Here is a 25,340-nt window from a genome sequence, read left to right as displayed (position 1 = left end):
TACAAAATTATAATCATCTTCACCACCATCATAAACACAAGATGGAAGGGTGGAGGGGACCAGGGGGAAAAAATTACGGGGTGATGCGATAGAGGCAGTTGAATTAGAATTACACAAAATTGCTCATCCGAGTACAAAGAGGACTCGGAACAAAATTGCTGAATATTTGCATAATAGTTGCTTTATATAAAAAAGTAGATGAACAAGACACTAATTATAAGGAGAGAGATGTAACAGATGTCTTAACCTTTTATTTTTTTGAAATCTTTTTGAAATCGTGTAAAGCCTTTTTTTTCCATGGTTTTGGAGGGGTAGATTATGATCTAAGTGTAACTAATGACAAGGAATGAGCGGGGTAATGAGGAGTAGAAGCGGAAAGAACAGACCCATTAAAAACATTTGTTCTGGGTTGGAATTAATATTCCATTCTTTCGTCAACCCAATATGAGGTCAAGAAGAAGAATCTCTTTATTAGCATCTTTTTCCATTCCATCACACCTTAATAATGGAATAAGTATTTCTGTTTTAAATTCCTGGTCTTCTACCTGTAGACCAATGAGAATATAGAGAGGAGGAAGAGTTCTGCAACTTTCCATCTGTGAGCAATGAACCCTGCCATTCTCTAACTTTTAGCCACAAGTGAAATAACAGCTGCTCCTGGAGATCGACTTTTGGGGTTGCCTTTTTCCCTCTGGTGCCTTGCAGTGTGTGTGTGTGTGTGTGTGTGTGTGTTTGTGTGTTTTTTCTTTTAACTATTATTAACATTGAACAGATACTATTAAACCAGACTGCCTTTCTCTTCTCATTCCGATGTATTTTTTTTAAAATGACTGTCAACACCATGCTGATTTAATATGCCACCGCACAACCACAATTCAGAGTTCAATTCTGCTTATCTTCATGCAAATCCCTTCAACAATAGACATGCAATTGGAAAGAATATTGAGGAGCATCAGGTATAGTCCAAAAATCAACAGCAGTAAATGTTATTCCAAAATCGAAAGAACTATTTTTTCCTCACGTTCCTATGGAAATGAAGGAAAGAGAATATATTAAACTCTCAGTAGCAGTTTGATTCTATTGGAGAAGAAAGTTATCAGCTAAACTTGGATGCAGAAAATATGAGAACCGCTATCTCTATTTCTCCAGAAACATACAAAGAAGACCTTGCATTGTTACATGTGATTTTGAGCTCTCATTTAATAACACACCGGGACCTGCCAATACTTCTGCTAATCGTGAGGAAAGTTTAAGAATTATGTAGGCCAAATAGATCTGCTGGGAATGCTAGCTAGACAACGAGAAGCATGAAGCAAGCAAAGGAATAAACGCCTAAGGGACAGGAAGAAACAAATGGAGATGGCAAACACAAGAAAGGAAGTGAAGCAGTAAAAGAGACAAAACAACGGCTCAAGAAAAGTCAGGCTACATAAAGGCAACCGGGTATGGGAAAATGGAGTTAGCATTTGTCCCCATACCAGAGGTGGGTTCCTACCAGTTGGCACCTATTCGGTAAAACTGGTTCGTCAAATCTACCGAACCGGTTAGAAGAGGTTCCACCAGTGGACCCGGAAAGCAGGCCACACCTACAGAAGAGGTTCCAAACTTGTTTGAAACCCACCACTGGTCCTTGGATATGATTATTCTACACTATCATGCTCCTATTTATAAAACTCAGTGCCTCTGTGAAAGGTAAGGATGACTCCTGCGTTTGTGGTGCAATCAGAACATTGCGTGTGTTGAAGTTGTTTTAACGCAAACCAAAGATGCCTTTTAAAAAACAAGTTTACATCCTATTCTTATGCATGCCAGTGCTGTGTGTGAGGTAATTTAAGGTGGTCCTGACAAGTGTCGTCCGCATCTTCATATCTGGTCACATGGGCAGCAAGTCACTCCCATTTGGTCACATGGGTGGCAAGCCACTCCCATCCGGTCACATGGGCAGCAAGCCACTCCCACAAAGGAGGCCACATCCACAGAGTAGGTTCGAACAATTTTTGAAACCCACCACTGCCCCATATAAAATGTTTTGCTTTTGGAGAGTGTTTCCATATACTGGTATGCTACTATTCTGTGGGATGTTCATTGTGATGATGGTAATTCTTTTAACGAAACTTCCATTAAGAGCTCCAAAATATGGTTGCTCAACTCCTCTGTTTCTATTAGAATATTAATAAATTCCCGGACACTTCCACCTAATTAACTTGGCAGCAAGCCATAGTCGTTTGCTACTGCCTTCTTCGAGGCCAGAATGGTTCCAAATTGGTTGGGTTTTTTAAAGCCTATAGCCGTGATGGCAAACCTATTGTATGAGTGCCAGAAGTGGCACACACAGCCCTCTCTCCGGACATGCCAGCCATTGCCCGTTGCTCTGGCCAGCTGGTCTTCACATGTACAGGAGTGCCAGAAACCAGAAGAGGACAATATTTTTTTCAGAGATGCAAAAAATATCAACATGAATCTCATCTGGAATAACTCCTGAATATTTTGCAAGAGACATTTGTCTGAATAGTTCTTAGTCTTACAATCGCTTATTATAAAAACCCAAAGGATGCTCTCATTTAACTTTAAAGGAAATTATTTGTGAAAACTCATGCTTTGCACACAAGGCAGCTGTTCTATTTTCTCCATGGGAAAAAGAGTCAATATTTCCCCATCTCATGCTATGCCTTTGTCACCTGATTAATGAACCAGTTGTAAGGTGGTATTGACTGCTAATATCACTCTTATCACAAGCAAATTGGCATTATATCTCCCAGTAATCCCAACATTTTCCTTGAGAAGATAAAACAAGTGGGTAAGATAACACAGAGGCCGAGGTTATCACTTCGTTCCTTTTTTTAAGAAACACTGTCTTCCTCCATAGCATATTGAAACAAAGCAAAATCCTTCTATCTTTGTAGAGACAAAATCCCAGTAAAGGGCCCACTATTATTTTTCCAACTACTAATTTTATAATGGCCTGGAATCACTTGTTTTATTTTGAGTTGTAGTGTTATGTTATATTATAAGAAGGGGAAAAAAAGCTTGATTTTTGGCTATCCAAAAAAAGTGCTATTACTTTTTCAAAACAATACTGTATTGTAAATAAGTCTTATGGCAGATTTCAGAATAGGTGACCAGCTGCAGATTGATTGAAGACGTAGCCCTGATTCATGTTCCTTTTGCTGGAAACAATATCTAATCTCTGCTTCTTGCATGTCATACCTGAGAGTCCTGTTCATATAAAAAAAATTGAACTTCTGAATTTTGAACTAGATGACAACCTTGACTTTGCTCTCAGAATTGTGGATTGAATTTGGACTATTTTTCTGTGTGCTTCTATTAAAAACAAACTCTTCAGGAAAGCTTGTGTTTTGTTAACATTTTTTGCTTGCTGTTATCTCTTCAGCTTGAGGTAAAAATGGTAATCTCCATAGCAACTGTATGAGTGTGTATGAATGATATCTGAAAAAGACATTATAACCCATAAACTTCCCAAAATTATTTCCTCTATTCCAGAAAGAAAGTTGATAATATATGAAACATGTTTCTTTGATCTTTCTGAATCTGTAGCAAGATGGCATCTAGTTTCATAGGACTGTAAACAATCACCACAAATTTGATGCACTCAGATTTTAAATAAGACACAAAGGCTCCTTAGTTAATCCATCTTTCAATTGTTGAACTGCAGATTCAGCTGTGCAAGACAGTGCCAAGTGGCTCCTTTTCAAGTCACCAGGTATAGCAGTTCTGAAATTTCTGCATAATTAAGAATAAATATATTGAGACAGCTAAAGGTGGCTAAAAAAAGGATATAGCAAATCCATTTTTCAGAAATTGGAGATTCCCGACTTAATTCCATTGGTTGATAAAACAGATAATAATCTCTTCAAGATCAAAGTGGCATTAGTCTAGAGCTCCTTAACAGTTGCTATGTAGATAGCAATCTTCCATATACCTCCCAATGCTAGGAGATCCTACAGGAGACAGTCCATCACGTTTTGATAAGTCCCCCCTCCCTTTGTCCCGGGTGAGGATATTTAAGAATCTAAACAAAAATTTATAGAAAGTATAAGAAATACGGCACTTGTAAAGGTTGTCAAATTGTGAGATATTGGATCCAATTTTACTTGCTAAAAATCCTTGGTCGCAACAAATCAGCAAAACTCCATGCCCCGTGCTTAGCATCAAAATGTTGCACGTTGTTGGCAAAGGATGATTATCTCACACTATATCTTGTTATGACCTCTGATCAATATGAACACAGATTCCATTAGTATCTTCCTTTGGTATTCTATATGTTGGATGACTTAATACATTTTAAAATGCTATCCTCCCATATTTACTCTAGTTCAACATTCACATAGCATGGTGCGGGGGTGTATTGGGAGCCATGCATCAGGTGCAATAAGCTGATTCACTGAAACTCTAAGAATGTTCAGAAATTTGTCCAAGCCCTTTAAATAAGAAGGGGTACATTTTGCAATTAATCCAGTTGACTCTGAGCATAAACTGTAGCACGTGAGATCATCCACCAAGTTTCCCAATATGCCACGACACAACCACAATTCAGAGTTCAATTCTGCTTATCTTCATGCAAATCCCTTCAACAATAGACATGCAATTGGAAAGAATATTGAGGAGCATCAGGTATAGTCCAAAAATCAACAGCAGTAAATGTTATTCCAAAATCGAAAGAACTATTTTTTTCTCACGTTCCTATGAAAATGAAGGAAAGAGAATATATTAAACTCTCAGTGGCAGTTTGATTTTATTGGAGAAGAAAGTTATCAGCTAAACTTGGATGCAGAAAATATGAGAACTGCTATCTCTATTTCTCCAGAAACATATAAAGAAGACCTTGCATTGTTACATGTGATTTTGAACTCTCATTTAATAACACACCGGGACCTGCCAATACTTCTGCTAATCGTGAGGAAAGTTTAAGAATCATATAGGCATTTTGCAATTAATCCAGTTGACTCTGAGCATAAGCTGTAGCACGTGAGATCATCCACCAAGTTTCCTTTCAGGAGAATATCAAGGGCAAAGCTACATTTTCACCCAAGTAATGACTATGGATTTTTGATAACATACTCCAGGCCTGCACAATATAACATTTGTTTTGTCAAGTGCCTCCAATGCTTTCAGGTTTCTCAACACGGCCAGCTTGATTGCTGTATTGCTGAACAGCTTATTTTATACAGCGTGCCAGCTATTTTTGCAATTATTTCTTCCAAATGTATAAAATCAACAAATCCTTTTAAAATTATTTTCCTTGTCTATTGTCCTAACAACCCTTAAAGACTCCTTCAATGTATCTATATTAGGTCCTAGTTACAAGATGCATCCCTGGTTTTCTTAGAATAAACTCAGGTTCATTTGTTAATGTCTTGGCAGTAAAAAGAAATATTATTTATTCAGTAGTATTCATATATTCTCTGAAATGTTGCCATAATCCACAGTGATAAGAAGAAAATTTCTCTATCTCCTGGAACATTGTCTCCCTGGAGACCTTTTGATCACATTTTGCTGATACTTCCACAATTAATGAAAGAATTTAAAGAGATATTGCCTTGAGGCAGCTCTCTTCTCCATCACTTTCACATAGCCTAGCTATAGCAAATGCTTTATTCAATTTCACATTTTGTGTTGCAGATATTTATCAATAGCAATAGCAATAGCAGTAGACTTATATACCGCTTCATAGGCCTTTCAGGCCTCTCTAAGCGGTTTACAGAGAGTCAGCATATTTCCCCCAACAATCTGGGTCCTCATTTTACCCACCTCGGAAGGATGGAAGGCTGAGTCAACCCTGAGCCGGTGAGATTTGAACCGCTGAACTGCTGATCTAGCAGTAGCCTGCAGTGCTGCATTTAACCACTGCGCCACCTTGGCTCAAGGATGTTTTCTGACACATTTTTTTTCTCCACTAGATCTCCTTTGCTTCTAGGTCTTCATACTCATGTGATTTAGTTAATTTCCTAAATGCATTTATAGGTTATTTATAAACTACCTGATTGTATTCTGCATTCAAACTTAAACCCCTCTATTAGAACATATTTTTTTTGAATGAAATATGGTAACTGGATAAGGAAGGTGTGTTGTGGCATTCTATTTTCAGCTGGATGCCACTCCAGTTTCATAGCATTTGAAATCCTGCTTGCACAATGTTCCCCATCATGTGCAAATTTGTATCTAATTTTCTCTTGGATTTTAAATACAGATTTATATTTCTCAAATATTCTTTGAAGTAAAAAGTCATTTGTTACTGCAACTCAATTCTATTACAGGTTAAAACTGACCAAAAAATCATGTCAAAGATTGCTAAGCTAGTTTAGCATGGCATACTAATATTTAAAAAAAAAACCCTATGATATGAAGTATTTGCTGAAGAGGCCAAGTATATCAACCGATGTTCTTCAGAAACTGAAATGGATTCTTATGAGTTTTCCTTTTATATGCCTCCTAATATGGTATTTATTTTATGATTCATGCCTCACATCTCATACATGGTGATGAACATATAACCTTTTGTTTCCTAAATTGCAAATACAATTGCTACGTTTTTCTGAGATACCAAGGTGGTCCTTGACTTACAACCCTCTGTTTAGTGGCCATTCAAAGTCAACTGCGGCAAGAAAGGTTATAAAATGGGGCAAAATTCACTTAACAGCTGTCCTGCTTAAGTGGAAATTTTGGCCAATTGTGGTTGTAAGCTGGGGGCAACTTGTGTGTACACCTAAAATGCAGCTATCAACGACTGAAATATTTTGTTTTAAAACTTTTCTACCTTCTTTAAAAAGGAATTTATGACTCAATTACGGACCTTCTTGGCTCTAAGTACTATTGATTATAGCATCCCTGGATACTAACATCAGAGGAAGGAGAAGATAAGTTTTCAGTAGTTTTCAGTGGTTGTTTCCCTTCTTCCTCAGTCTTTTTTTATTAATTGGTCTGCTAATATTTTTTTTGCAGATTTTCTATATGGTGAGTCACTAATACTCTCAACAAAAATATATAAATAGTTTTTCCTATGTATAATAATCTGTGAGAATGCCTTTGAGAAGAAGGAGGACAGGCCACAGACTAGATTAGGCAACTGTCAGATTATTGATTTATTATTTATTTATTTAATCGATTTATAGGCCGCCCAATCCCGGAGGATTAGTAGCTTAGTCCACAGAAGCAATGGAGGGTGTGGCAAAAAGTCTCAAAAGGGACCCTAGCTAGTTTCTTGGACCGTAGATGGAGAGAGATAACACTTTCAGTTTTGCAAGATTCTGTTACCATAACCCGTAAAATAAAGATAGTATTAGTAGTGATGGTTGATATTTCTTGTCACAACAAATTTCATTGAGGTTCTTTTCCAAAAGGAGTACATAGAAGATTAAGGAATCTCTTTCTTACACTCTGACTAACCGGATGCCTGAAGAAGATGATTTTTATGGTTAATATTTTTTTCAAGGAGAGGGTTGTTATTTTTAAAAAAGATGAATAGAAAAAGCATTGTTAGATATTCCTGAAAATAGTGGATCCAGTTTTGGATGGCGTTTAACTAACTCAGAGCATTGGGAACATTTCATCTCTTTCATTTTCATTTATCATTGTTTAGGGCCTGTAAATACAGAAGTGCATTGTATATGAAATGGGATGTGATAGGATTCGCCTTCTGCTGGGGATTGTGTTTGTTCATTTGTTCAGCATCAGAATAGATCTGACAGGTGTCCAAAGTTCAGGCTGTTTTTACATAATGATAAAGAATGAGGAATCAGATTTCCTAAGACCTTTCTGCTACATGAGCATTAGCACTTGATCTAATTTACAATGGCAAAAATCTGCCTGATGTCCTTAACCTAATCTGTCCAAACCTCTAAATTTCTAAACTCTTGGCTCTTCAGCACACTGAAACTGGGATGATTAATTGCACGCTCCTCTTTTTTCATGGCTTCTATGTTTGGCTCCTGACTCCCAAGTCACTTAACTCAGAGGTCTTATCATGCTATCATAGTCCATCAGATAGAGAGTAAAAACTCTTCAGGAGTTTTTGGGAGGCAAATAATGTTTTAAAAATTACTTAGCTGGAAGCACAAACATACCCATTCGCACAAAAGAATTAATGGACGCATACAGATCTGACACCAAGAGTCAAAACAAGGGCAAAATAATATTTCAATCTCCCAGGATATTCTATGGCAGACTTTAAGTGACTGTTTTGGAAAAATAAGATTTTAACAGCACCGCTGCTGCACTCTCGTACATCAAATGGTTTCAGGCAACCCCAGAAGGTATCCACAAACATAACTCTTATGTTTGATAATGCTTTTTAAAACTATATCATGGTTATTAATTGATAAGATGCTCCTGATATGTCTCAAATACAACTTGCATCTGTCTAACCAGCCCATCTTTCTCTCCACTCCTATTCTCACCCCACTTTAAATCCCACTTCCATCCAGCCATTCTATGCATATGATGAAATGAGGTGAAGCTGATGAAAACCTTTTAATAAAATTTGTTAGTTGGGAAAATGGTTACATAAGTCTTTTTTGGGTTTTTTTTTTTAATCTTTTGAAGATAATATTATTTAATAATAGTAAATTCTTTGATACAGACCATTAATCCCTTAAAGTAATAAAAATTATTGGTATTCATTGCACAGTTCTAGATAACAAATATTGCTTTAAAACTCAGTGCTTCTTTCTCTGTTTCCTTCTTCCATTATTTACAAAAGGGGAACACAGGTGTTTGATAATAACAGCTCTAATTTTATTTAATATTAATATTTTACTTTAATTTGTTTTTAAAAGACAAATGCTGAATTTGCGGGGAATAAACAAGAAAAATTTAGCTACAAAGTAGTTTTAAGAATTACTGAAAAATATACGCAAAAATTGCAGTTACATTGGAGAAAATTATCTCTGACACTATGACGTGAGAGTGAGTATGCTAACTCTTACTCTCTTAACAGATGATCAGAATTGGAAGGGACCTTGTAGGTCATCTAGTCCACACACACACACACTCCAAGCAGGAGACCCTACACCATTTCTGACAAATGGCAGAAGGAGATTGGAGACAGGAAACTGGATGCATGTCATTTATAAGGTAAGATAAGGTGAGACGAGATGAGTTGAAGTAAGATAAGATCACTTTTATTGTCACTTTTTTTTAACTGTGAAGCACATTGGCCCACAAATGAAATTCTGTTGCCTGCTCTGAAGAGAAAGTGTATAACTACCCAAACACATAATACACATATACACATGCTATATACTTACATAAATATATAACTGCAACACACATACACACACACACATATATTAGATTTTTTTTACAACCCCCAGTATGCCCAAATATGGGAGGAAGATCACTACTTCCATTCTCTGTGCTTCGGCTCGTCACAAGAGACCATCCAGGCAGAAACCCAATATTTTTACTGTTGCCTTTTTGTTACATTTTGTTGTATTTGTGCTGATAAATAAATAAAGGGAGACTAGTATAGTATAGATACTATACTATTAGTATCTTTCACCCTGGCTTCGCTGATAAAGGATAAGAGCCTGTGGCCTAATGGCTAAGATCTCTGCCCAGTATATAATATAGCCCAGGTTCAAATCCCAGCAAGGGTATGGCTAGCTGATGAGAGCTAAATAGCTTGAAATAGATCTATACTAGTCTCCCTTTATTTATTTATCAGCAAAAATACAACGATATATATAAACTGTCCATTTTGAATCTGTAGCAGAAAGAGGAAATTTCAGAGTTCACAAGGTTGATGCTATTTGGAACAAAACTGTGACTGAATACATGCATCTCCTTTGAACAGATCTGATTATTTCAGGTAAAGTGAAGACTGGTCTCCCATACATTTGGAAAGGGAATGGTTCCTATATGGAAATAAAAGATAGAATATGCTTTGAGGAGAGGGATTAAAGATCCCGACAGGCACACCGTTTGCACTTTTGTGCAGAATGAAATCATGGTCTATTCCTATGCAGGCATCACTTCTGCTTTAGCAGACTTCAGCATCAAGTTCTTCCAAGTCTAGGAACAAAGTGCATTGTGATTTTAACTGTTTTAGAAACAGTTTTAAAATAGAAATTTGTTTAACATATGTCTGTTTATCTACTGACTGAGATTCAGCATGAGGATGAGTCTACAATTTAAATCATGAGTAGAGATTCCCTTGAAATCATGAGTAGAGAGTACTTTCATAAATGGCAAATAGAATGGGTCTGACCTGCCTCCCTCTCATCCCCATCTAAAAGGAGATAAAGGTAATGGATAGTCCAGTTTCGGGTTTTTACAAGTTGATTGCTCCAAAGAGTTAGCAAATGAAACCTTTTCTCAAACAATTTCAAGAGTGAGTATCCTCAAGTAAACAAGACTGTTTCCCTCCAGGAACTCATACACCGAAATGTCTATGTATTGAATGATAATTGATAAATCTTTCTTTTCTGAGCTGATCCACAATGAGGACCAGATTTTTCATAGTGCTTCCAGAAAAATGAGGGCTACGGCAGGAAGCCATTTCTACTGCATTTTGACGCAGCAAAGTATGCTTTCTCTGTATATGACTCTGTATATTGTATAAATAAATAATGTGTTGCCTTTTAAAATAAAAATTATGCCCACTGATAATGGAAGAATTAAACTTCATTGTCCTGGCTATACATATTGCTGAACTTCCAATATGATGAAAAAATGGATCCATTGGCTGATTGTATTCATTGCCATGTATTTATGTGTGAGTGGGTACAGACCAGGGGTGGATTTCAACCGGTTCGCGGAGGTCCCTTCCGGGAACGGCGAAGGGCCCAACCGCCCGCCTGCGCTCCTTACCCATTTTTGACGAGTTCTGCGCTTCCACGCATGCGCAGGACGCATACAGCGCCTGCGTGATCCTCCAGGAGCAGCTGGAGCATCGCACAGACGCTAGTACGCATGCGTGCACCGTGCGGATGCACGAGGACGCCGCCGGCCCCGTTTCAACCGAACCGGTTGGAACGGGGCGAGAAACCCACCCCTGGTACAGACAGACAGACAGATAGAGATCCACTTCTCTCACTCCCTCTTCCTCTTTCTTCACGCCTTGCTAAACAAAACATTATCTCTAGTTAGCAAGATTTCTTTCCAGAGATATTAGAGAGCCAGAATACATGTAGAAGAAACCAAGAAGCTGGCTTGGATTTTACTTACAAAACCAACCCAATTTACAGGCTTTGTTATCAGGAAACAAGTGAATACAGGAGAATTATTTCAAATCATACCTCCAAACCTTTGGTTTAACTTTCTCCTAGCAAACCTAGCAGCAGTGTCTTCTATTATTAGCTTCTGGCCCAATATTGGCTAACCAGATCAGTCAAACTGTCTTCATATCAATGAGCTTGGGGACTCCCAAAGAAGTCTATGTATGCAGAGTTATGCTTGCAGCCCCTAATTATTTTCAGAGAGATAATGAAACATTTAAGTGTATAGAGGAATAAAATCACGAGAGAATACCAGGGCTTTGGGCTAGACTGGGAATTCAAATCTGTCCAGAAAGAAGGCAATGACAAATTATTTCTACAACATTGCCAAGGAAACAGCATGGATGTGTCAGGAATCAAGCTTTAATACAGAGGTGTTTATTATCTTTACCTACTGCAAGGACACTTGGATAGTGGGGCTAAATTTCTCTGTTTTGCTAATATTCTAAAAAAAATTTTTTACATTCTAATCATGAATGTACTCCACTATGTAGACTTGACACTCTGATGATAGATCATAAACAATATTCTCCTAACTACTTTCAAATCAAATGATCTACTCTGCATTAAAACAAATTAGAAGGGTTGAGCATAGCAGAGCATAAGGGAGCCGAGGTGGCGCAGTGGTTAGAGTGCAGCACTGCAGGCTACTTCAGCTGACTGCAGTTCAGCAGTTCGGCTGTTCAAATCTCACCGGCTCAAGGTTGACTCAGCCTTCCATCCTTCCGAGGTGGGTAAAATGAGGACCCAGATTGTTGTTGGGGGCGATATGCTGACTCTGTAAACCGCTTAGAGAGGGCTGAAAGCCCTATGAAGCGGTATATAAGTCTAACTGCTATTGCTATTGCTATAAGGGTTAATATTTCTTTGAAGAGGTATTTTTTTAAATAAGAATCAATCAAGAGTTTCAGACTATTAGGTTTAATTTGTAGGCTAGAACTTGGCTGAAGCTTTCCAGAATCTCACATGGCATTGCCAGGTTTGAATGTTCCTTGTTACATCAGAACGAAAGCCAGTTCCCTCTACTGATAGCACCTAATAACCCAAACTTATACCCTCTTGCATTAAAATCCTCTTCCCACATTTTTCAAAGTTATACTAAACTTATTCTACATTTCTTGCACAACTCTAGGGGCAGTTGCCTACTTCCGATCTCTGCACTCCTGAATGAGAAATTCAAACCTTTTGGGGAAACAACACAAATTTCTCTGGTCCTCCTAGTCTTCACTGCAATTCTTATAGCAGCTTTGGAAGGGAGCGAAGGGCAGCGGATTTCCTTAGCAACAGCTCTTGCACTCGAAAGGTTATTTGTGAGGAGTAATTAAAACTCATTCACTTGTAAAGAAGATCTGCTCCTGGTGTCTTTCTCTTTCACTTCTTGAAGTTATCTATCTACCTTATGCTGACCTTAATGTAGAAGTCTAGTTTTCTTGCCCTTTTAATGCCACCTTTTGGTTGTGTGTGAATATGAGAATGTTTTTGGAGGGGGGCAAGAGAATTGCTGTGCTTGTCTGCATGCTGTTTGCCAGTGTTCTGCATTATCTGAAGTTTAATTTTTTTTTCTATTTTAACTTAGTGCATTTATATGCTACTTTGTGTGACATACATACATAAATACATTACATGTCTGGTAAATTAGATGAAAAAGAAAAATAGCAAGGATGTAAAAAATGAAAGCCCAGAACACATTCAGATACAGGCTGGGGACATCATTTACATTTTTAAAATTTGTAAAGAGAACATTACACCATCTCAACCCGCTAAGTTTGCCTGGAAGAGCCAAGTTTTTATGGCTTTCTTAAGAACATTTGGAGTTCTGCAGGGATGCTATGTTAAATAAAGTTATGCCTTTCTTTTTGTATATATTGTTTATTATCTGGTAGGCTATTATCGTGTTAGAATGGATCCTGCAGTCTTGCACTTACCTTAATTGTACCGAAATGGTTATTTTTCTTTTTACTTATTCAGAATTCAAGAAAAGATAAAGGAAGCAATAAAGCAGCATTTACGTTGCTATTTGAGTTATCTAGCACTCCAAAGGATTTACTGGATATAGATCCATGCATTAATCTAATAAAAGACTTTTAACACATGTGAGGGTCTGTATTTTAGCGTTACTTTTATACTGTCAGGGAGTTTTGTGAAGGGATGATTAAAATGTACCCCCCCCAATGATAAATGGCAAGTTTTGACCAACATGCTGCTATAATGTTTAACACATTTGTGTCTCATCCTTCCTCCACTGAGAATACAGATCTAATTACAGGTAGTTCTTGAATTATAACAACTTAGTGGCCATTTGAAGGTGCTGAACAAAGGGCCTAATGATCGGACCCCAAAGTTATGACTGTTGCAATGCCCACATGGTTGCATGATCACTATTTAGATGCTTGGCAGCCCACCTGTCCTTGTGATTGCAGGAGTGCTTCAACTCTCCCCACTTGCCTATATCCCCCTATTTATTCCCCTTTGGTCCCCTGCACTCCACCCTCTCTGCTGCTCTAGCTGACCTTTCCTTGCTTCCTCTGCTGACCAAGCATGCCTAACTGGTTCCTTTGGGAAGCAGCTGCTGGCCACGAGAGCCTTTCTTCCCAAGGTCCATGCATGGCAGTTGCCTTGCGAGACTTGAGGACGATGGCCTCACATGGCCAGCAATTGCCTCGCAGGGACACCTTGTCAGAAATGGGAGCAAGAAAATGGCACAAGGCAGCTGGGGTGGTGGAATGTGGGGCATCTGGAGCTTTCTGGGGCAGCTAGGGCTTTGCGCTGTGTTGCTGGGATGGCTGAAGCTTTGCATCACATCACTGGAGCTTTCCAGGGCCACTGCAGTTTTGTGCTGCACTGCTGGAGCTTCCTGGGAGGGCTGGAACTTCTTGGGGCAGCTGCAGCTTCACACTGACTGTCTTTTAGGGGCTTCTGGCAGCCCCAGAGCTACAGCACACCAAGAAGTCACTGAGTCGTAGCGTAGCAAGCAGCCCTAGAGTTGCATAGTTCTGGGGCGTTTTGCTGTCCCCAAGACAAGGTGCGAGGGTAACAGCAGAAATGAGCAGGAACAGGCAGTTTGGGGGAGTTCCCTTACTGTTCTGACCCCCCTCTTCGCTCGTTCACAAATGACAGAAGTTCAAAGGAAATATCTTTATCAGTCTTGGCTCAAGCTGGCTGCGAGCCCAAAAGTAAATGTAGATAAAGTCTCTGGCAAAAAGTTACACAGCAAATGCAAAAACAAAAAGCTCTTACAGCAAACCAGGTTTACAGAAAGCAAATCACTTATCCAAGTGCCTCTTTGACTCACGGAACTGAACTCACAAACAAACAAACGATGAACCATGAACGACATTGACTTCTGTCACTAAGGCGTGGCACCATCAGTCTTTTATCTGCAAAAGACGACCCTAACGAGCAACAGCTGCTCATTATTCCTGCATCCCGACTCAACTCACAGCAAGCTTCTGCTGAGTCACAACACCTTACTAAGGCCTGAGGCTGGGAAGGACCAAGTCCAGAATGGCTTGGATTGGGTAGATCCTTGGCTAATGACTGGTGGAATTCAGTTAACGATGGCAAAGGAGAATGCCAGGATTGTTGTTGCTAAGTAAGGGAATATGGGTCAAGTGATGTTACACTTTACAACCACATCACTTAGCAATGGAAATTCAGGTCCCAAGTCAAGGGCTACCAGTATTACCTTCCACATGTGCAGGTATATCTTATGGCTATAATAGTCCTTGAGATACTATAGATTAATTTAGGCCCCAATGTGATTCAGAACATACAACAGTGGATCAATAGCAGCAATAGCAGTAGACTTATATACCGCTTCATAGGCCTTTCAGGCCTCTCTAAGCGGTTTTACAGAGAGTCAGCATATTGCCCCCAACAACAATCTGGGTCCTCATTTTACCCACCTCGGAAGGATGGAAGGCTGAGTCAACCCTGAGCCGGTGAGATTTGAACCGCTGACCTGCTGATCTAGCAGTAGCCTGCAGTGCTGCATTTAACCACTGCGCCATCTTGGCTCTAAGGATCAAGGATTCGTACCACTAAAAGTCAACAAATTAGTTGTAATGGATATGCATTCATAACAGAATAATGAAATATATAATACTGTTACATACATTTATGTAAATAAGTGGCTACGGAGATGGGATTATAAGAACTTGAAATTCAATTTATCACATTCATTTATTACATTCCTTAAATTGCAGAAACACCACCATACAAATAATTGAACAGAGAAATCTCCAGGTTCTCTCAATTGTAGAAAACTTTTCTCAGGGCTGTTCTTCTTCTCCCTAAGTTAGAAATGTAATCTCTTGCTATTAATTGCATTTTGATCATTTCCCTAAATAATTAAAGCAAAGCAAGTTGAAGTAGCTAAAGAAAAAAAAACTATAAGAAATCCCAGCTCCTTCTAAACTCACATTTTGTAAAACAAGTCAGTTTCTTCATAAAAATGATTACATTTCAGAGCAGCAGAAATATGCTTATAAAAGGGTTGTTTTGTTCTTGCAATCTAATTATCAAGACATATCCCTTTAACAATTTTTGCAAGGCTCAAGCTTCAAATCTCAGCTGAGTTTATGGGTAGACTCTCTCTTCTCTGAAGAACAGTTAAGATAAAAAGTTGTTAGACAGCTGAGATATGTGATTTTCTCTGTTCAAAGTATGGACAAGATATTTTCTCCTCTAAAGTAGAGCAGTGGTTCCCAAACTTGGCAACTTTAAGACTTGTGGACTTCAACTCCCAGAATTCTCCAGCCAGCAGAGCTGGCTGGAGAATTCTGGGAGTTGAAGTCCACAAGTCTTAAAGTTGCCAAATTTGGGAACCACTGAAGTAGAGTAACAAATGATGCATCAAAGTCAAGATACATTGTCCCCAAGGCTATTCGAGTTATTTTGAAGGTGGGGAGAGAAAAGAAAACCCACATAAGGCCTTTTGGTGATAGAGAGTAGGAGCAAATTAAATTATCCAGATTCCCACCCATTTTCCTGACACATGCAAAGTTGAGGCTACCTAACTCAGGGTAATAAAAAGTGCAGTTCAGAACTTTGGGACTTCATGGGTTTCAATCCCCTAAAATCCTAATAAAATTTCTATTGTTTAAAGCAAAAGAAAGATGAATGAAAATGAAAAGAACTGGGATGGAAGGAAAAGGCACCATTCAAACATCGGGATTTTCTTTGCTATTCACTTCAGAGTTTCCTGTTGTGATCCATATAGTAAGGAGCTGCCACATCATCTAGTTACAAGGTGCATTATGTCATTATAGTCATTATGAGTACATTAGAAAATGTTCAAGGGCTGTGAAATGACAGCTGAGTTACTGAATTGCTGTGGCTTATTCTCCTCTACCCCCTGCAACATTTAAGGGCCCAACTGGTCACAAAAAGGACTCCTTGCTCTCCGTTTCTTTCTGCCATCATTCAGGGAATGAAGAGAAAGCCAAGCTCCTCGTGCTAATCACTTGGTCTTCCACAGAAAGCAGGCAAAATTCCACTTGCATATCTCTTGTATTATCACTCTAATGGGTTATGCTAAAATGGTCATTTATGCATGAGTCAGTCACCATATCATATGACATCTTATTCCTCTATTTTGCCATCAAAAGGCAACAGCGGAGTTCAAAATATTTGCAGTGAAAAGAATATGAAGCCTTAAATTTGAGACTTGTAATTATCCAAAGCACATAAGCCAAAGGTTATATATATATATGTGTGTGTATGTGTGTATGTGTGTGTGTATATGTATGTGTGTGTGTGTGTGTGTGTGTGTGTGTGTGTGTGTATGTATGTATGTATGTATGTATGTATGTATGTATGTATGTATGTATGTATGAATGAAATAGGAAAGAAAATGGTAAGTGAGCACCTGTCTACCCTAGATGAGTTCAAATCACCAGGAATGGATGGATTACACCCCAGGGTTCTGAAGGAACTCGTAGACGAGATCTCAGAACCATTGAACTATATCTTTCAGAGATCCTGGAGCACCGGAGAACTGCCAGAGGACTGGAAAAGACCTGATGTGGTTCCCATCTTCAAAAAAGGGAAAAAAACAGATCCAGGAAACTACAGACCTATCAGCCTGACCTCAATACCAGGAAAGATTCTGGAAAAGATAATCAAGCAACGAATTAGCGAACAAAGAAGCAAACAAAGTAATAGCCAAAAGCCCACATGGGTTTGTCAAAAACAGATCATGCCAGACTAATCTTATTGCATTCTTTGATAATGTGACAAAATTAGTGGACCAGAGGAATGCCATTGATATAGTTTACTTGGACTTCAGTAAGGCACTTGATAAGGTAGACCATAACCTACTACTAGATAAAGTAGAAGAATGTGGGTTAGACAGCATCACCACCAGATAGATTCGTAACTGGCTGACCAACCACACTCAACATGTAGTCCTCAATGGAACTGCATCTTCATGGAGGGAAGTGTGCAGTGGGGGACCCAAAGGCTCTGTTTTAGGCCCAGTACTCTTCAATATCTTCATCAATGATTTGGATGAGGGAATAAATGGGGAACTCATCAAATTTGCAGATGACCAGCCAACACTCCAAAAGACAGGCTCAAGATACAGAAAGATTTTGACAAACTTGAACATTGGGCACTATCTAATAAAATGAAATTCAATGGTGAAAAGAGTAAGGTTCTACATTTAGGCAACAAAAATGAAATGCACTGGTACAGTATAGGTGGTACCTTCCTCAATAGTAGTAACTGTGAAAGGGATCTTTGAGTCCTAGTGGACGATCACTTAAATCTGAGCCAGCCAAGTGCAGCAGCTGCCAAAAAAGCCAACACAGTTCTAGGCTACACAAACAGAGAAATAGACTCAAGATCACATGAAGTGTTCATACCACTTTATAATGCCTTGGTAAGGCCACACTTGGAATATTTTCATCCAGTTTTGGTCACCACAATGTAAAAAAGGATGTGGAGACTCTAGAAAGAGTGCAGAGAAGAGCAACAAAGAGGATTAGTGGACTGGAGACTAAAACATATGAAGAACGGTTGCAGGAACTGGGTATGACAAGTTTAATGAAAAGAAGGACTAGGGGAGACAGGATAGCAGTCTTCCAATATCTCAGGGGTTGCCACAAAGAAGAGGGAATCAAGCTATTCTCCAAAGCACTCGTGGGCAGAACAAGAAGCAATGGGTGGAAACTCATCAAGGAGAGAAGCAACTTAGAAGTGAGGAGAAACTTCCTGACATTAGAACAATTAATCAGTGGAACAGTTTGCCTCTGGAAGTTGTGAATGCCCCAACACTGGAAGTCTTTAAGAAGATGTTGGATAGCCATTTGTCTGAAACAGTATAGGGTTTCCTGCCTAGGCAGTGGGTTGAACTAGACGACCTCCAAGGTCCCTTCCAACTCTGCTATTGTATTGTATTGATAATTGCAGAGAATGCCTCTGCTGCTCCCTTGTGGAGCAAATGATTGGTATGATGTGGTGGGAGCCTTGCGTGGTTAAGGACATTGAAAAGATAGGTCTGAGTGAGCATCAAATTCATAGAAATTAATATATTAATGAGGAAATGATAAAAGAAAAAAAACAAGAGAGTATGGGTGCAGGATACTTTAGTGGTTGTCTATGTATAATTCACAGGAGCCCTGATGGCTCCCTAGTAGTTAGAATGCAGAATTGCAGGCTAATTCTGCCTATAGTTTTGGAGTTGAGTCCTGATAGGCTCAAGATTGACTCAACCTTCCCTCCTTCTGAGATCAGTTAAATGTGGATCCAGATTGTTGTGGACAATATGCCGACTCTGCATACTACTGAGAGAGTGCTGTAAAACACTATGAAGCAGAATATGTCTAAGTGCTATTGCCATTGCTATTATTCATATGCAGTGTGTGTGTATAAATGTTGCTTTTGTCATTACATGGAAGTTGTTAGCTTGTAAACTGGAATAAGCATACAAATAATTCCTCTCCCCCTTAAAATTATCAATAACATACATATATATCACTGAAATGGGACATTAATATTACTTACATCCATAAACTCCACGTTAGCCTTTGGACCAGTTGTCTCATTCAGTATTTTAATTGCTACAGGAATCTTTACACTCTCTCCCTCAGGAACCCAAATGCCCTAAAGAGGGAAGACAAAGTGAAGAAGAGCATGTCTCATGGTAAAAAAAAGTCCTCTTTGACCATAGTTGGACCACACCACTACACTTCCACAAGCTAACCTAGGCACTAGTAAAACAAATTGCACAGCCTTTGGTCCCCCAACTCTTCCCAACCTTTCCCAACTTCTTCCTGGCCATTCAATTCATTAAGAGAAGAAACAAGAGGGTTTATATTAAATTGAACATTTTTAAGAAAAGGAAATTGATATCCTATTCTAGAAGCCCATTGATTTCTGCCATTCGTAATTCGTAATTTAATAAATTTATATGCCGCCCAATCCCGTGGGACTCCGGGCGGCTTACAAATACAAGAGTAAAATAAAATAAAATATAGGGAAAAAAACAAAAACAGATTTAAAACAGCACACCATGCACTCAAACCTAGATGGGGGCTGGACCTCATTCAAGGGTCAACAGCCCCAGGGCTGCCGGAACAGCCAGGTTTTAGTGGCTTTTCGGAAGGCCGAGAGGGTGGGAAGGGTCTGGATCTCTGCGGGCAGATCATTCCACAGGGCCAGAGCAGCTACAGAGAAGGCCCTCCCCCGAGGGGTTGCCAGCTGGCATTGTCCGGTCGGCGGCACCCGGAGGAGGCCCAGCCTGTAAGATCTTATTAGCCGTTGGGAGGTATGTGGCAGGAGGTGGTCTCGCAGATAACCAGGTCCTAGTCCATGTAGGGCTTTAAAGGTAATAACCAGCACCTTGAAGCGCGTCCGGAGACCGATGGGAAGCCAGTGGATAATCATAAGATCTGGGAACAATAGTTGATGGAGTACTGCTGTTAAGGAAACATACCTTATAGACAGTCCCAAAGGCCCCCGATCCAAGGATCTTCACACGCTTTAGCTCAGTTTCCTTCAAAATGCGAAGTTGTGCCTGATTGGGTGCTGTGCCACTAGGAGTCAAAGGTTCTACCAGCTGTAACAACAACAACAACAACAACAACAACAAAAGATAGTAAGAAGCCATGAAAAGCACTATCCGCAGTTGGATTTTAACATAGTAGATATTGTTTGTATCTTATCTTTCATGCAGCTCCCTATTGTGCTTTTATTTATTCTTGATGCCATCCAGCAAAAATTAAGATAATGAAAACTGAGATTAGACAATTACTAGGAAGCAAGCTCCACTGAACTCAGTAGGATCAACTTTTGAAGAAATAGGCATCGGCTTCCATTTCCTTAACAGCAAAATGAGAAACAAATCTCTTTAAGAAAATCTCTTTTCTAAATAAATTTTGTTTAGTTATGCTGTTTGTGTGTGTGTATTTTCATTTAAAATGAGAGAATTTATTTGTTTCTTTGTTATAGCCCAACTTTCCTTCAGACCCGAAGACAGCACTCCCTCCTTCACCTTTTCCTCAAAACAACTACTTAGTAAGGTGGGCTGGTTGACAGAGAGCCATGCGCCCAAAATTGCTCAGGGAGATTCTCTGGCTGGGGCAGATCTTAACCTTAACAGCTCATTAGAACATCTCTGAGTGAACTTTTGGCATTTGGCTTCAAAATGTTTAACAATGATCCTTTCTCTGTCCATACGAAGCCATTCCTCAGAATGTCAGTTTTAAGAACAAGAATGGATTTTCTTCTTCACATTAAAGGGTATCATTCTGATTCCCATGATTTCATTATCTGGGTAGCTTTTTCTTCCTTTTAAAACAAATCTTAAAGACAACAGAGACATTAATTTTATAGCATATCCTTTATAGTTTATGTGGAATTTTGTTTTAGGTGTGTATATAGGTGTATGTGTTCAAATCAGTCTTGCTTCCTGCAGCTGCTTGCACAAGTTCCTCCCGTTTTCTAGGCAAGATTTTTCAGAGTGCTTTCCATTACCTGCTCCTTAGGGCTGAGAGAGAATGACTGGCCCAAGGTTACCCAGCTGGCTTTTTGCTAAGACAGAACTAGAACTCTCTGCTTATAAGTTTAATAATAAGTTTAATAAGTTTAATAACATTTATAGGCCACCCAATCCCGTGGGACTCCGGGCGGCTTACAACAAAAATAATCAAAATAAAAAAAAGTAAGATACAGGGAGAAAAGATAGATATAAAATACAACACATCATGCACTCCATTCTGAATGGGGCTGGACCGTATTTTGGGGTCAACAGTACCAGGCCTGCCGGAACAGTCAGGTTTTAGTGGCTTTACGGAAGGCCAAGAGAGTGGGAAGGGTCCGGATCTCTGCGGGGAGATCATTCCACAGGGCCGGGGCAGCTACAGAGAAAGACCTCCCCCGAGTAGTCGCCAACCGGCATTGCCCGGTCGAGGGTACCCGAAGGAGGCCCAGCCTGTGGGATCTTATGGGTCGTTGGGAGAACTGCTTCCCAGTTTCTAGCCTGATGCTTTAAACTATTACACCAAATTGTCTCAATAAATACTTAAGACGCCTGGCATTGCAAAACTATGTAAATTAATATGCGATATTGCTTTGTTGCTATTTAAACTTAGAAAGAAATAATTAATAGTATATGTGTTACAGAAACAGTTTTGTTCTGCAGAAACATGTTTGCTTCTGTTTGTCCACCTAGGTGGCACAGTGGTTAGGGTGCAGTACTGCAGGCCACTTCAGCTGACTGTTATCTGCAGTTCAGCGGTTCTAATCTCACCGGCTCAGGGTTGACTCAGCCTTCCAACCTTCCGAGGTGGGTGAAATGAGGAGCCAGACTGTGGGGGCGATATGCTGACTCTGTAAACCGCTTAGAGAGGGCTGAAAGCCCTATGAAGCGCTATATAAGTCTAACTGCTATTGCTATTGCTATTGTTCTTTATAACCTGACAAATTAACTTACAGTAGCTTATTTATTTATGAACTCTTATAAACCTTTCACTAATTTTCTTAGAGGAAAAACTAGTCATGTTTGTGGAGAACCAAACTTAATTCACAATTGGTAAAAACTATTTCAGGCATCATTTTACTCTTTTACTGTAGGAATTTTTCTGTTTCAGCAACATGTACGTTGCAAAGTAAGTAATGTGTATTGTTGTAACTATAGGTCATAACATAAGAATGCCATAAAATATAATAGAAAAAACAATAAAACATTGAAATTATAAAACAGCATGATGAAAGTATTAGACAAAAGGTTACAACAAAATAAAGCCAAGGCACAACTAAGAACTTTAAGTATTTTTTTCTAAGTTTAAATGACAGCTGAGCAAATATAGCAATTTGGTTGCTGACATTTGGAAACACATCTGCAAGGAAATAATTCAATTTTTCAAGGTCAGAGTCCTTGAGTTCATTTGCCATTAATAATTTGGCCTGATCTCATTGTAAATGGGGCAATGGAGGACATAATGGATAAGGTTCTCTGCTTGACCAATACTACAAGGACAGAGGCACTGTTATAGCAATAGCAATAGCAGTTAGACTTCTATACCGCTTCATAGAGCTTTCAGCCCTCTCTAAGCGGTTTACAGAGTCAGCATATCGCCCCCACAGTCTGGGCCCTCATTTCACCCACCTCGGAATGATGGAAGGCTGAGTCAACCCTGAGCCGGTGAGATTAGAACCGCTGAACTGCAGATAGCAGTCAGCTGAAGTGGCCTGCAGTACTGCACCCTAACCACTGCGCCACCTTGGCTCTTTAACAGAGAGCTTACAAAATCTCCCTTCAAGATAAACTAAAGGCTTGGTCTGCAGGTGGAGGAGTGCTAACGCCCTTATCAGTGAAGCACTGGATATGTTGTCCAGGTACTGGGAAGGGCGTCTGCATTTTGTGTAATGATGACACCAACATGAAGATCTGGATGACTGTATTCCCAAAGATGGTAGATAATACATTTGGACAATGGGTGACAAAAATTTAATCCATTGATTTCCAGATAAGTAGCGAAGAGTTTGGTAAGATGGAAATCTTAAAGGCTTTCTAGTTGCTTATACTGCCCTAACAATACAAGACATGTCAATTGTTTTAAAATATGTCAGTTTCCTTAATTTCTATTCATTCTTAGATAACACCTATTCTGTAGTGCTGACAAGTTAACTTGTGTTTATTAAAACTGTTTCCATGAATGAGTTTTTTAGATGAGATCTGGTCCTGACAACGATCAACATACTTGATTCTTAGAAAAAATTAACCGATTCAGCTGCTTTTGATTGGATTTTTTTGCAGGTAATTGATACTCTGTTGTGGCAATTGAGCTTCTAAAAAGTTCAGATTAGTTACTGAATGTCTCAAGGTGTAACGGCTGCTCTCCTAACTTAAGAAAGTAAAGACTCTTGAAACGGATTATTTCAAAAGGAACCTTTAATCAGGCAGGATGGAAACCATTAGAGGCAAAGCAGCATCTGAAAACCTTTAGGCCATGCAAGTGGGATCAAACTGATAATGACCCCTCCCCTTTGTCCGAATGCAGATTCCAACCAATACACAAGTGTGAAGATGTTTCCTTAACTCTTCTGCCCTGAGAGTCAATAAAACACATGTTCCCGTGGCTATCACTAGTTAGACATTAAAGTAAGATATCCCACATGGCCATCATAAACATCCCTTCAGGGGTGCTGGGACCTTCAGTTTTCCGGTGACAGGAAATCAGTTGTAAAGTTGTAAAACTCAGTTGTTATAAGTACAGCTAGTGATTTAACTTCGTGTCCCCCCCTCCTCCCAATTGAATGGCAGTATCACTTTTAGGGATCAGACAAGCTGACATTCTTTAGAAAAATGAGAGATACTGTGAAAAGATAGGAAAAGAAATTGCAACATAGTATCTTAAGGTTTATCAGGGTATTGGGAGTGAATTTTTTTCAATAGGGCAGGGGCCCTAAGAAGGTGTTTCACTACCCATTCATTTTGGGATGAAGGTAAATGCTTCCAAGCAACTAAGTATTGGTTTTTTCCCCTGTAGATCCTAGAGTCCAGGATTTCCTTAATTTCAAAATGTTGTTCGCCTTCTATCATGATAGGAACAGACGGTGTAGGTGCAGGTTGTCTGTGTTGTGAGATTACTTCTCGTTTGAGTAAACTAATGTGAAACACTGGATGGACTTGCCTGAGTGTCTTTGGAAGGAGTAATTCTACTGTTACAGGGTTGATAACTCTGGTGATCGGGAAAGGTCCGATGAAATTTGGCTCTAATTTCTTTAATGGCTGCAATGACTTAAGGATTGTTCTAGAACCATGTTCCAATTTTCAGTTTGACCATTGGTGCATGGATGGTGACTGGAGCTCAGTCCTTGGGTGGTGACAAGTAAGTTTAAGAATGCCACCCATAATTTGAGGTGAAGTGGACCCCTCTGTTGGAGATGATTCTCTGCGGGGCTCCATGAATGCCATAAATGTGTATCAGGAATAACTAGGCTAGACCTTTGGCAGTTGGAATTGTTTGGCATGGTATGAAATGTGTTGGTTTTAAAAAGAAGTCTGTTATGACCCAAATGACAGTATTTCCTGAGCTTTCTGGTAGTTCGACAATAAAATCCATAGCAATCTCCTTCCAGGGTGCTGAAGGCTCAGCTGCCTTCTGTAAGAGTCCTGGCATTTTGCCTTGGAGTCTTTTAGCTGCTGCACAAATTGGACAGCTGGCTACATAGCTCTCTATGTCCTTTTTTAAGTGATGGCCACCAAAATTGCCTTTTAATTAGATGTAAAGTTGTTACAAAACCAAAGTGACCTGCTAGTTTGGAGTCGTGGCACCTTTCCACGTGGAAACAATGACGTGGTACAGTCATTGGCTAGTTGGAACATGCAACTTCTCTCCCACCCAAGCTAGGTTATCTTTCATCAGACAGCTGTCTTTGTGGCTCAAAAACCATTCTTCGGTGGTTAAAGCTTGTTTAAAATTTTGGGTAGTGTCCAAAGTGTCTCATTTTCCCTGGTGGTTACTTTAGAGGCTAGTTGATTGTCTTGTATCATGGGTTTAATTATGTTTGGCCATCATAAACATCCCTTCAAAAGTGCTAGGACCTTCAGTTTTCCGGTGACAGGAAATCAGTCGTAAAATTGTAAAACTCAGTTGT

At 39.4% G+C, this 25,340-nt stretch overlaps 1 protein-coding gene across 4 annotated transcripts in view; it reads right to left on the bottom strand.

Moving 5' to 3' along the window:
* The window catches only part of ERBB4 (erb-b2 receptor tyrosine kinase 4), a 769,459-nt gene that overhangs the window by 131,083 nt on the left and 613,036 nt on the right, over nt 1-25,340 (bottom strand). For all 4 annotated transcript variants that reach the window (XM_087706314.1, XM_087706322.1, XM_087706329.1 and 1 more), the window contains exons 18-19: nt 20,173-20,295; nt 19,242-19,340 (exon numbers count right to left, since the gene is read on the bottom strand). In XM_087706314.1, coding sequence (XP_087562440.1) covers nt 19,242-19,340; nt 20,173-20,295 — 222 coding nt within the window. The remainder of the gene's footprint in view (nt 1-19,241; nt 19,341-20,172; nt 20,296-25,340) is intronic.

Source organism: Thamnophis sirtalis, unplaced genomic scaffold, assembly GCF_051295495.1.
Source record: "Thamnophis sirtalis isolate CommonGarterSnake01/CBP01778 unplaced genomic scaffold, rThaSir2_p1.2 scaffold_1, whole genome shotgun sequence".
Taxonomy (NCBI): Eukaryota; Metazoa; Chordata; class Lepidosauria; order Squamata; family Natricidae; genus Thamnophis; species Thamnophis sirtalis.
Note: the sequence above shows the minus strand (reverse complement) of the source record. Positions and strands in the feature narration are given on the sequence as shown.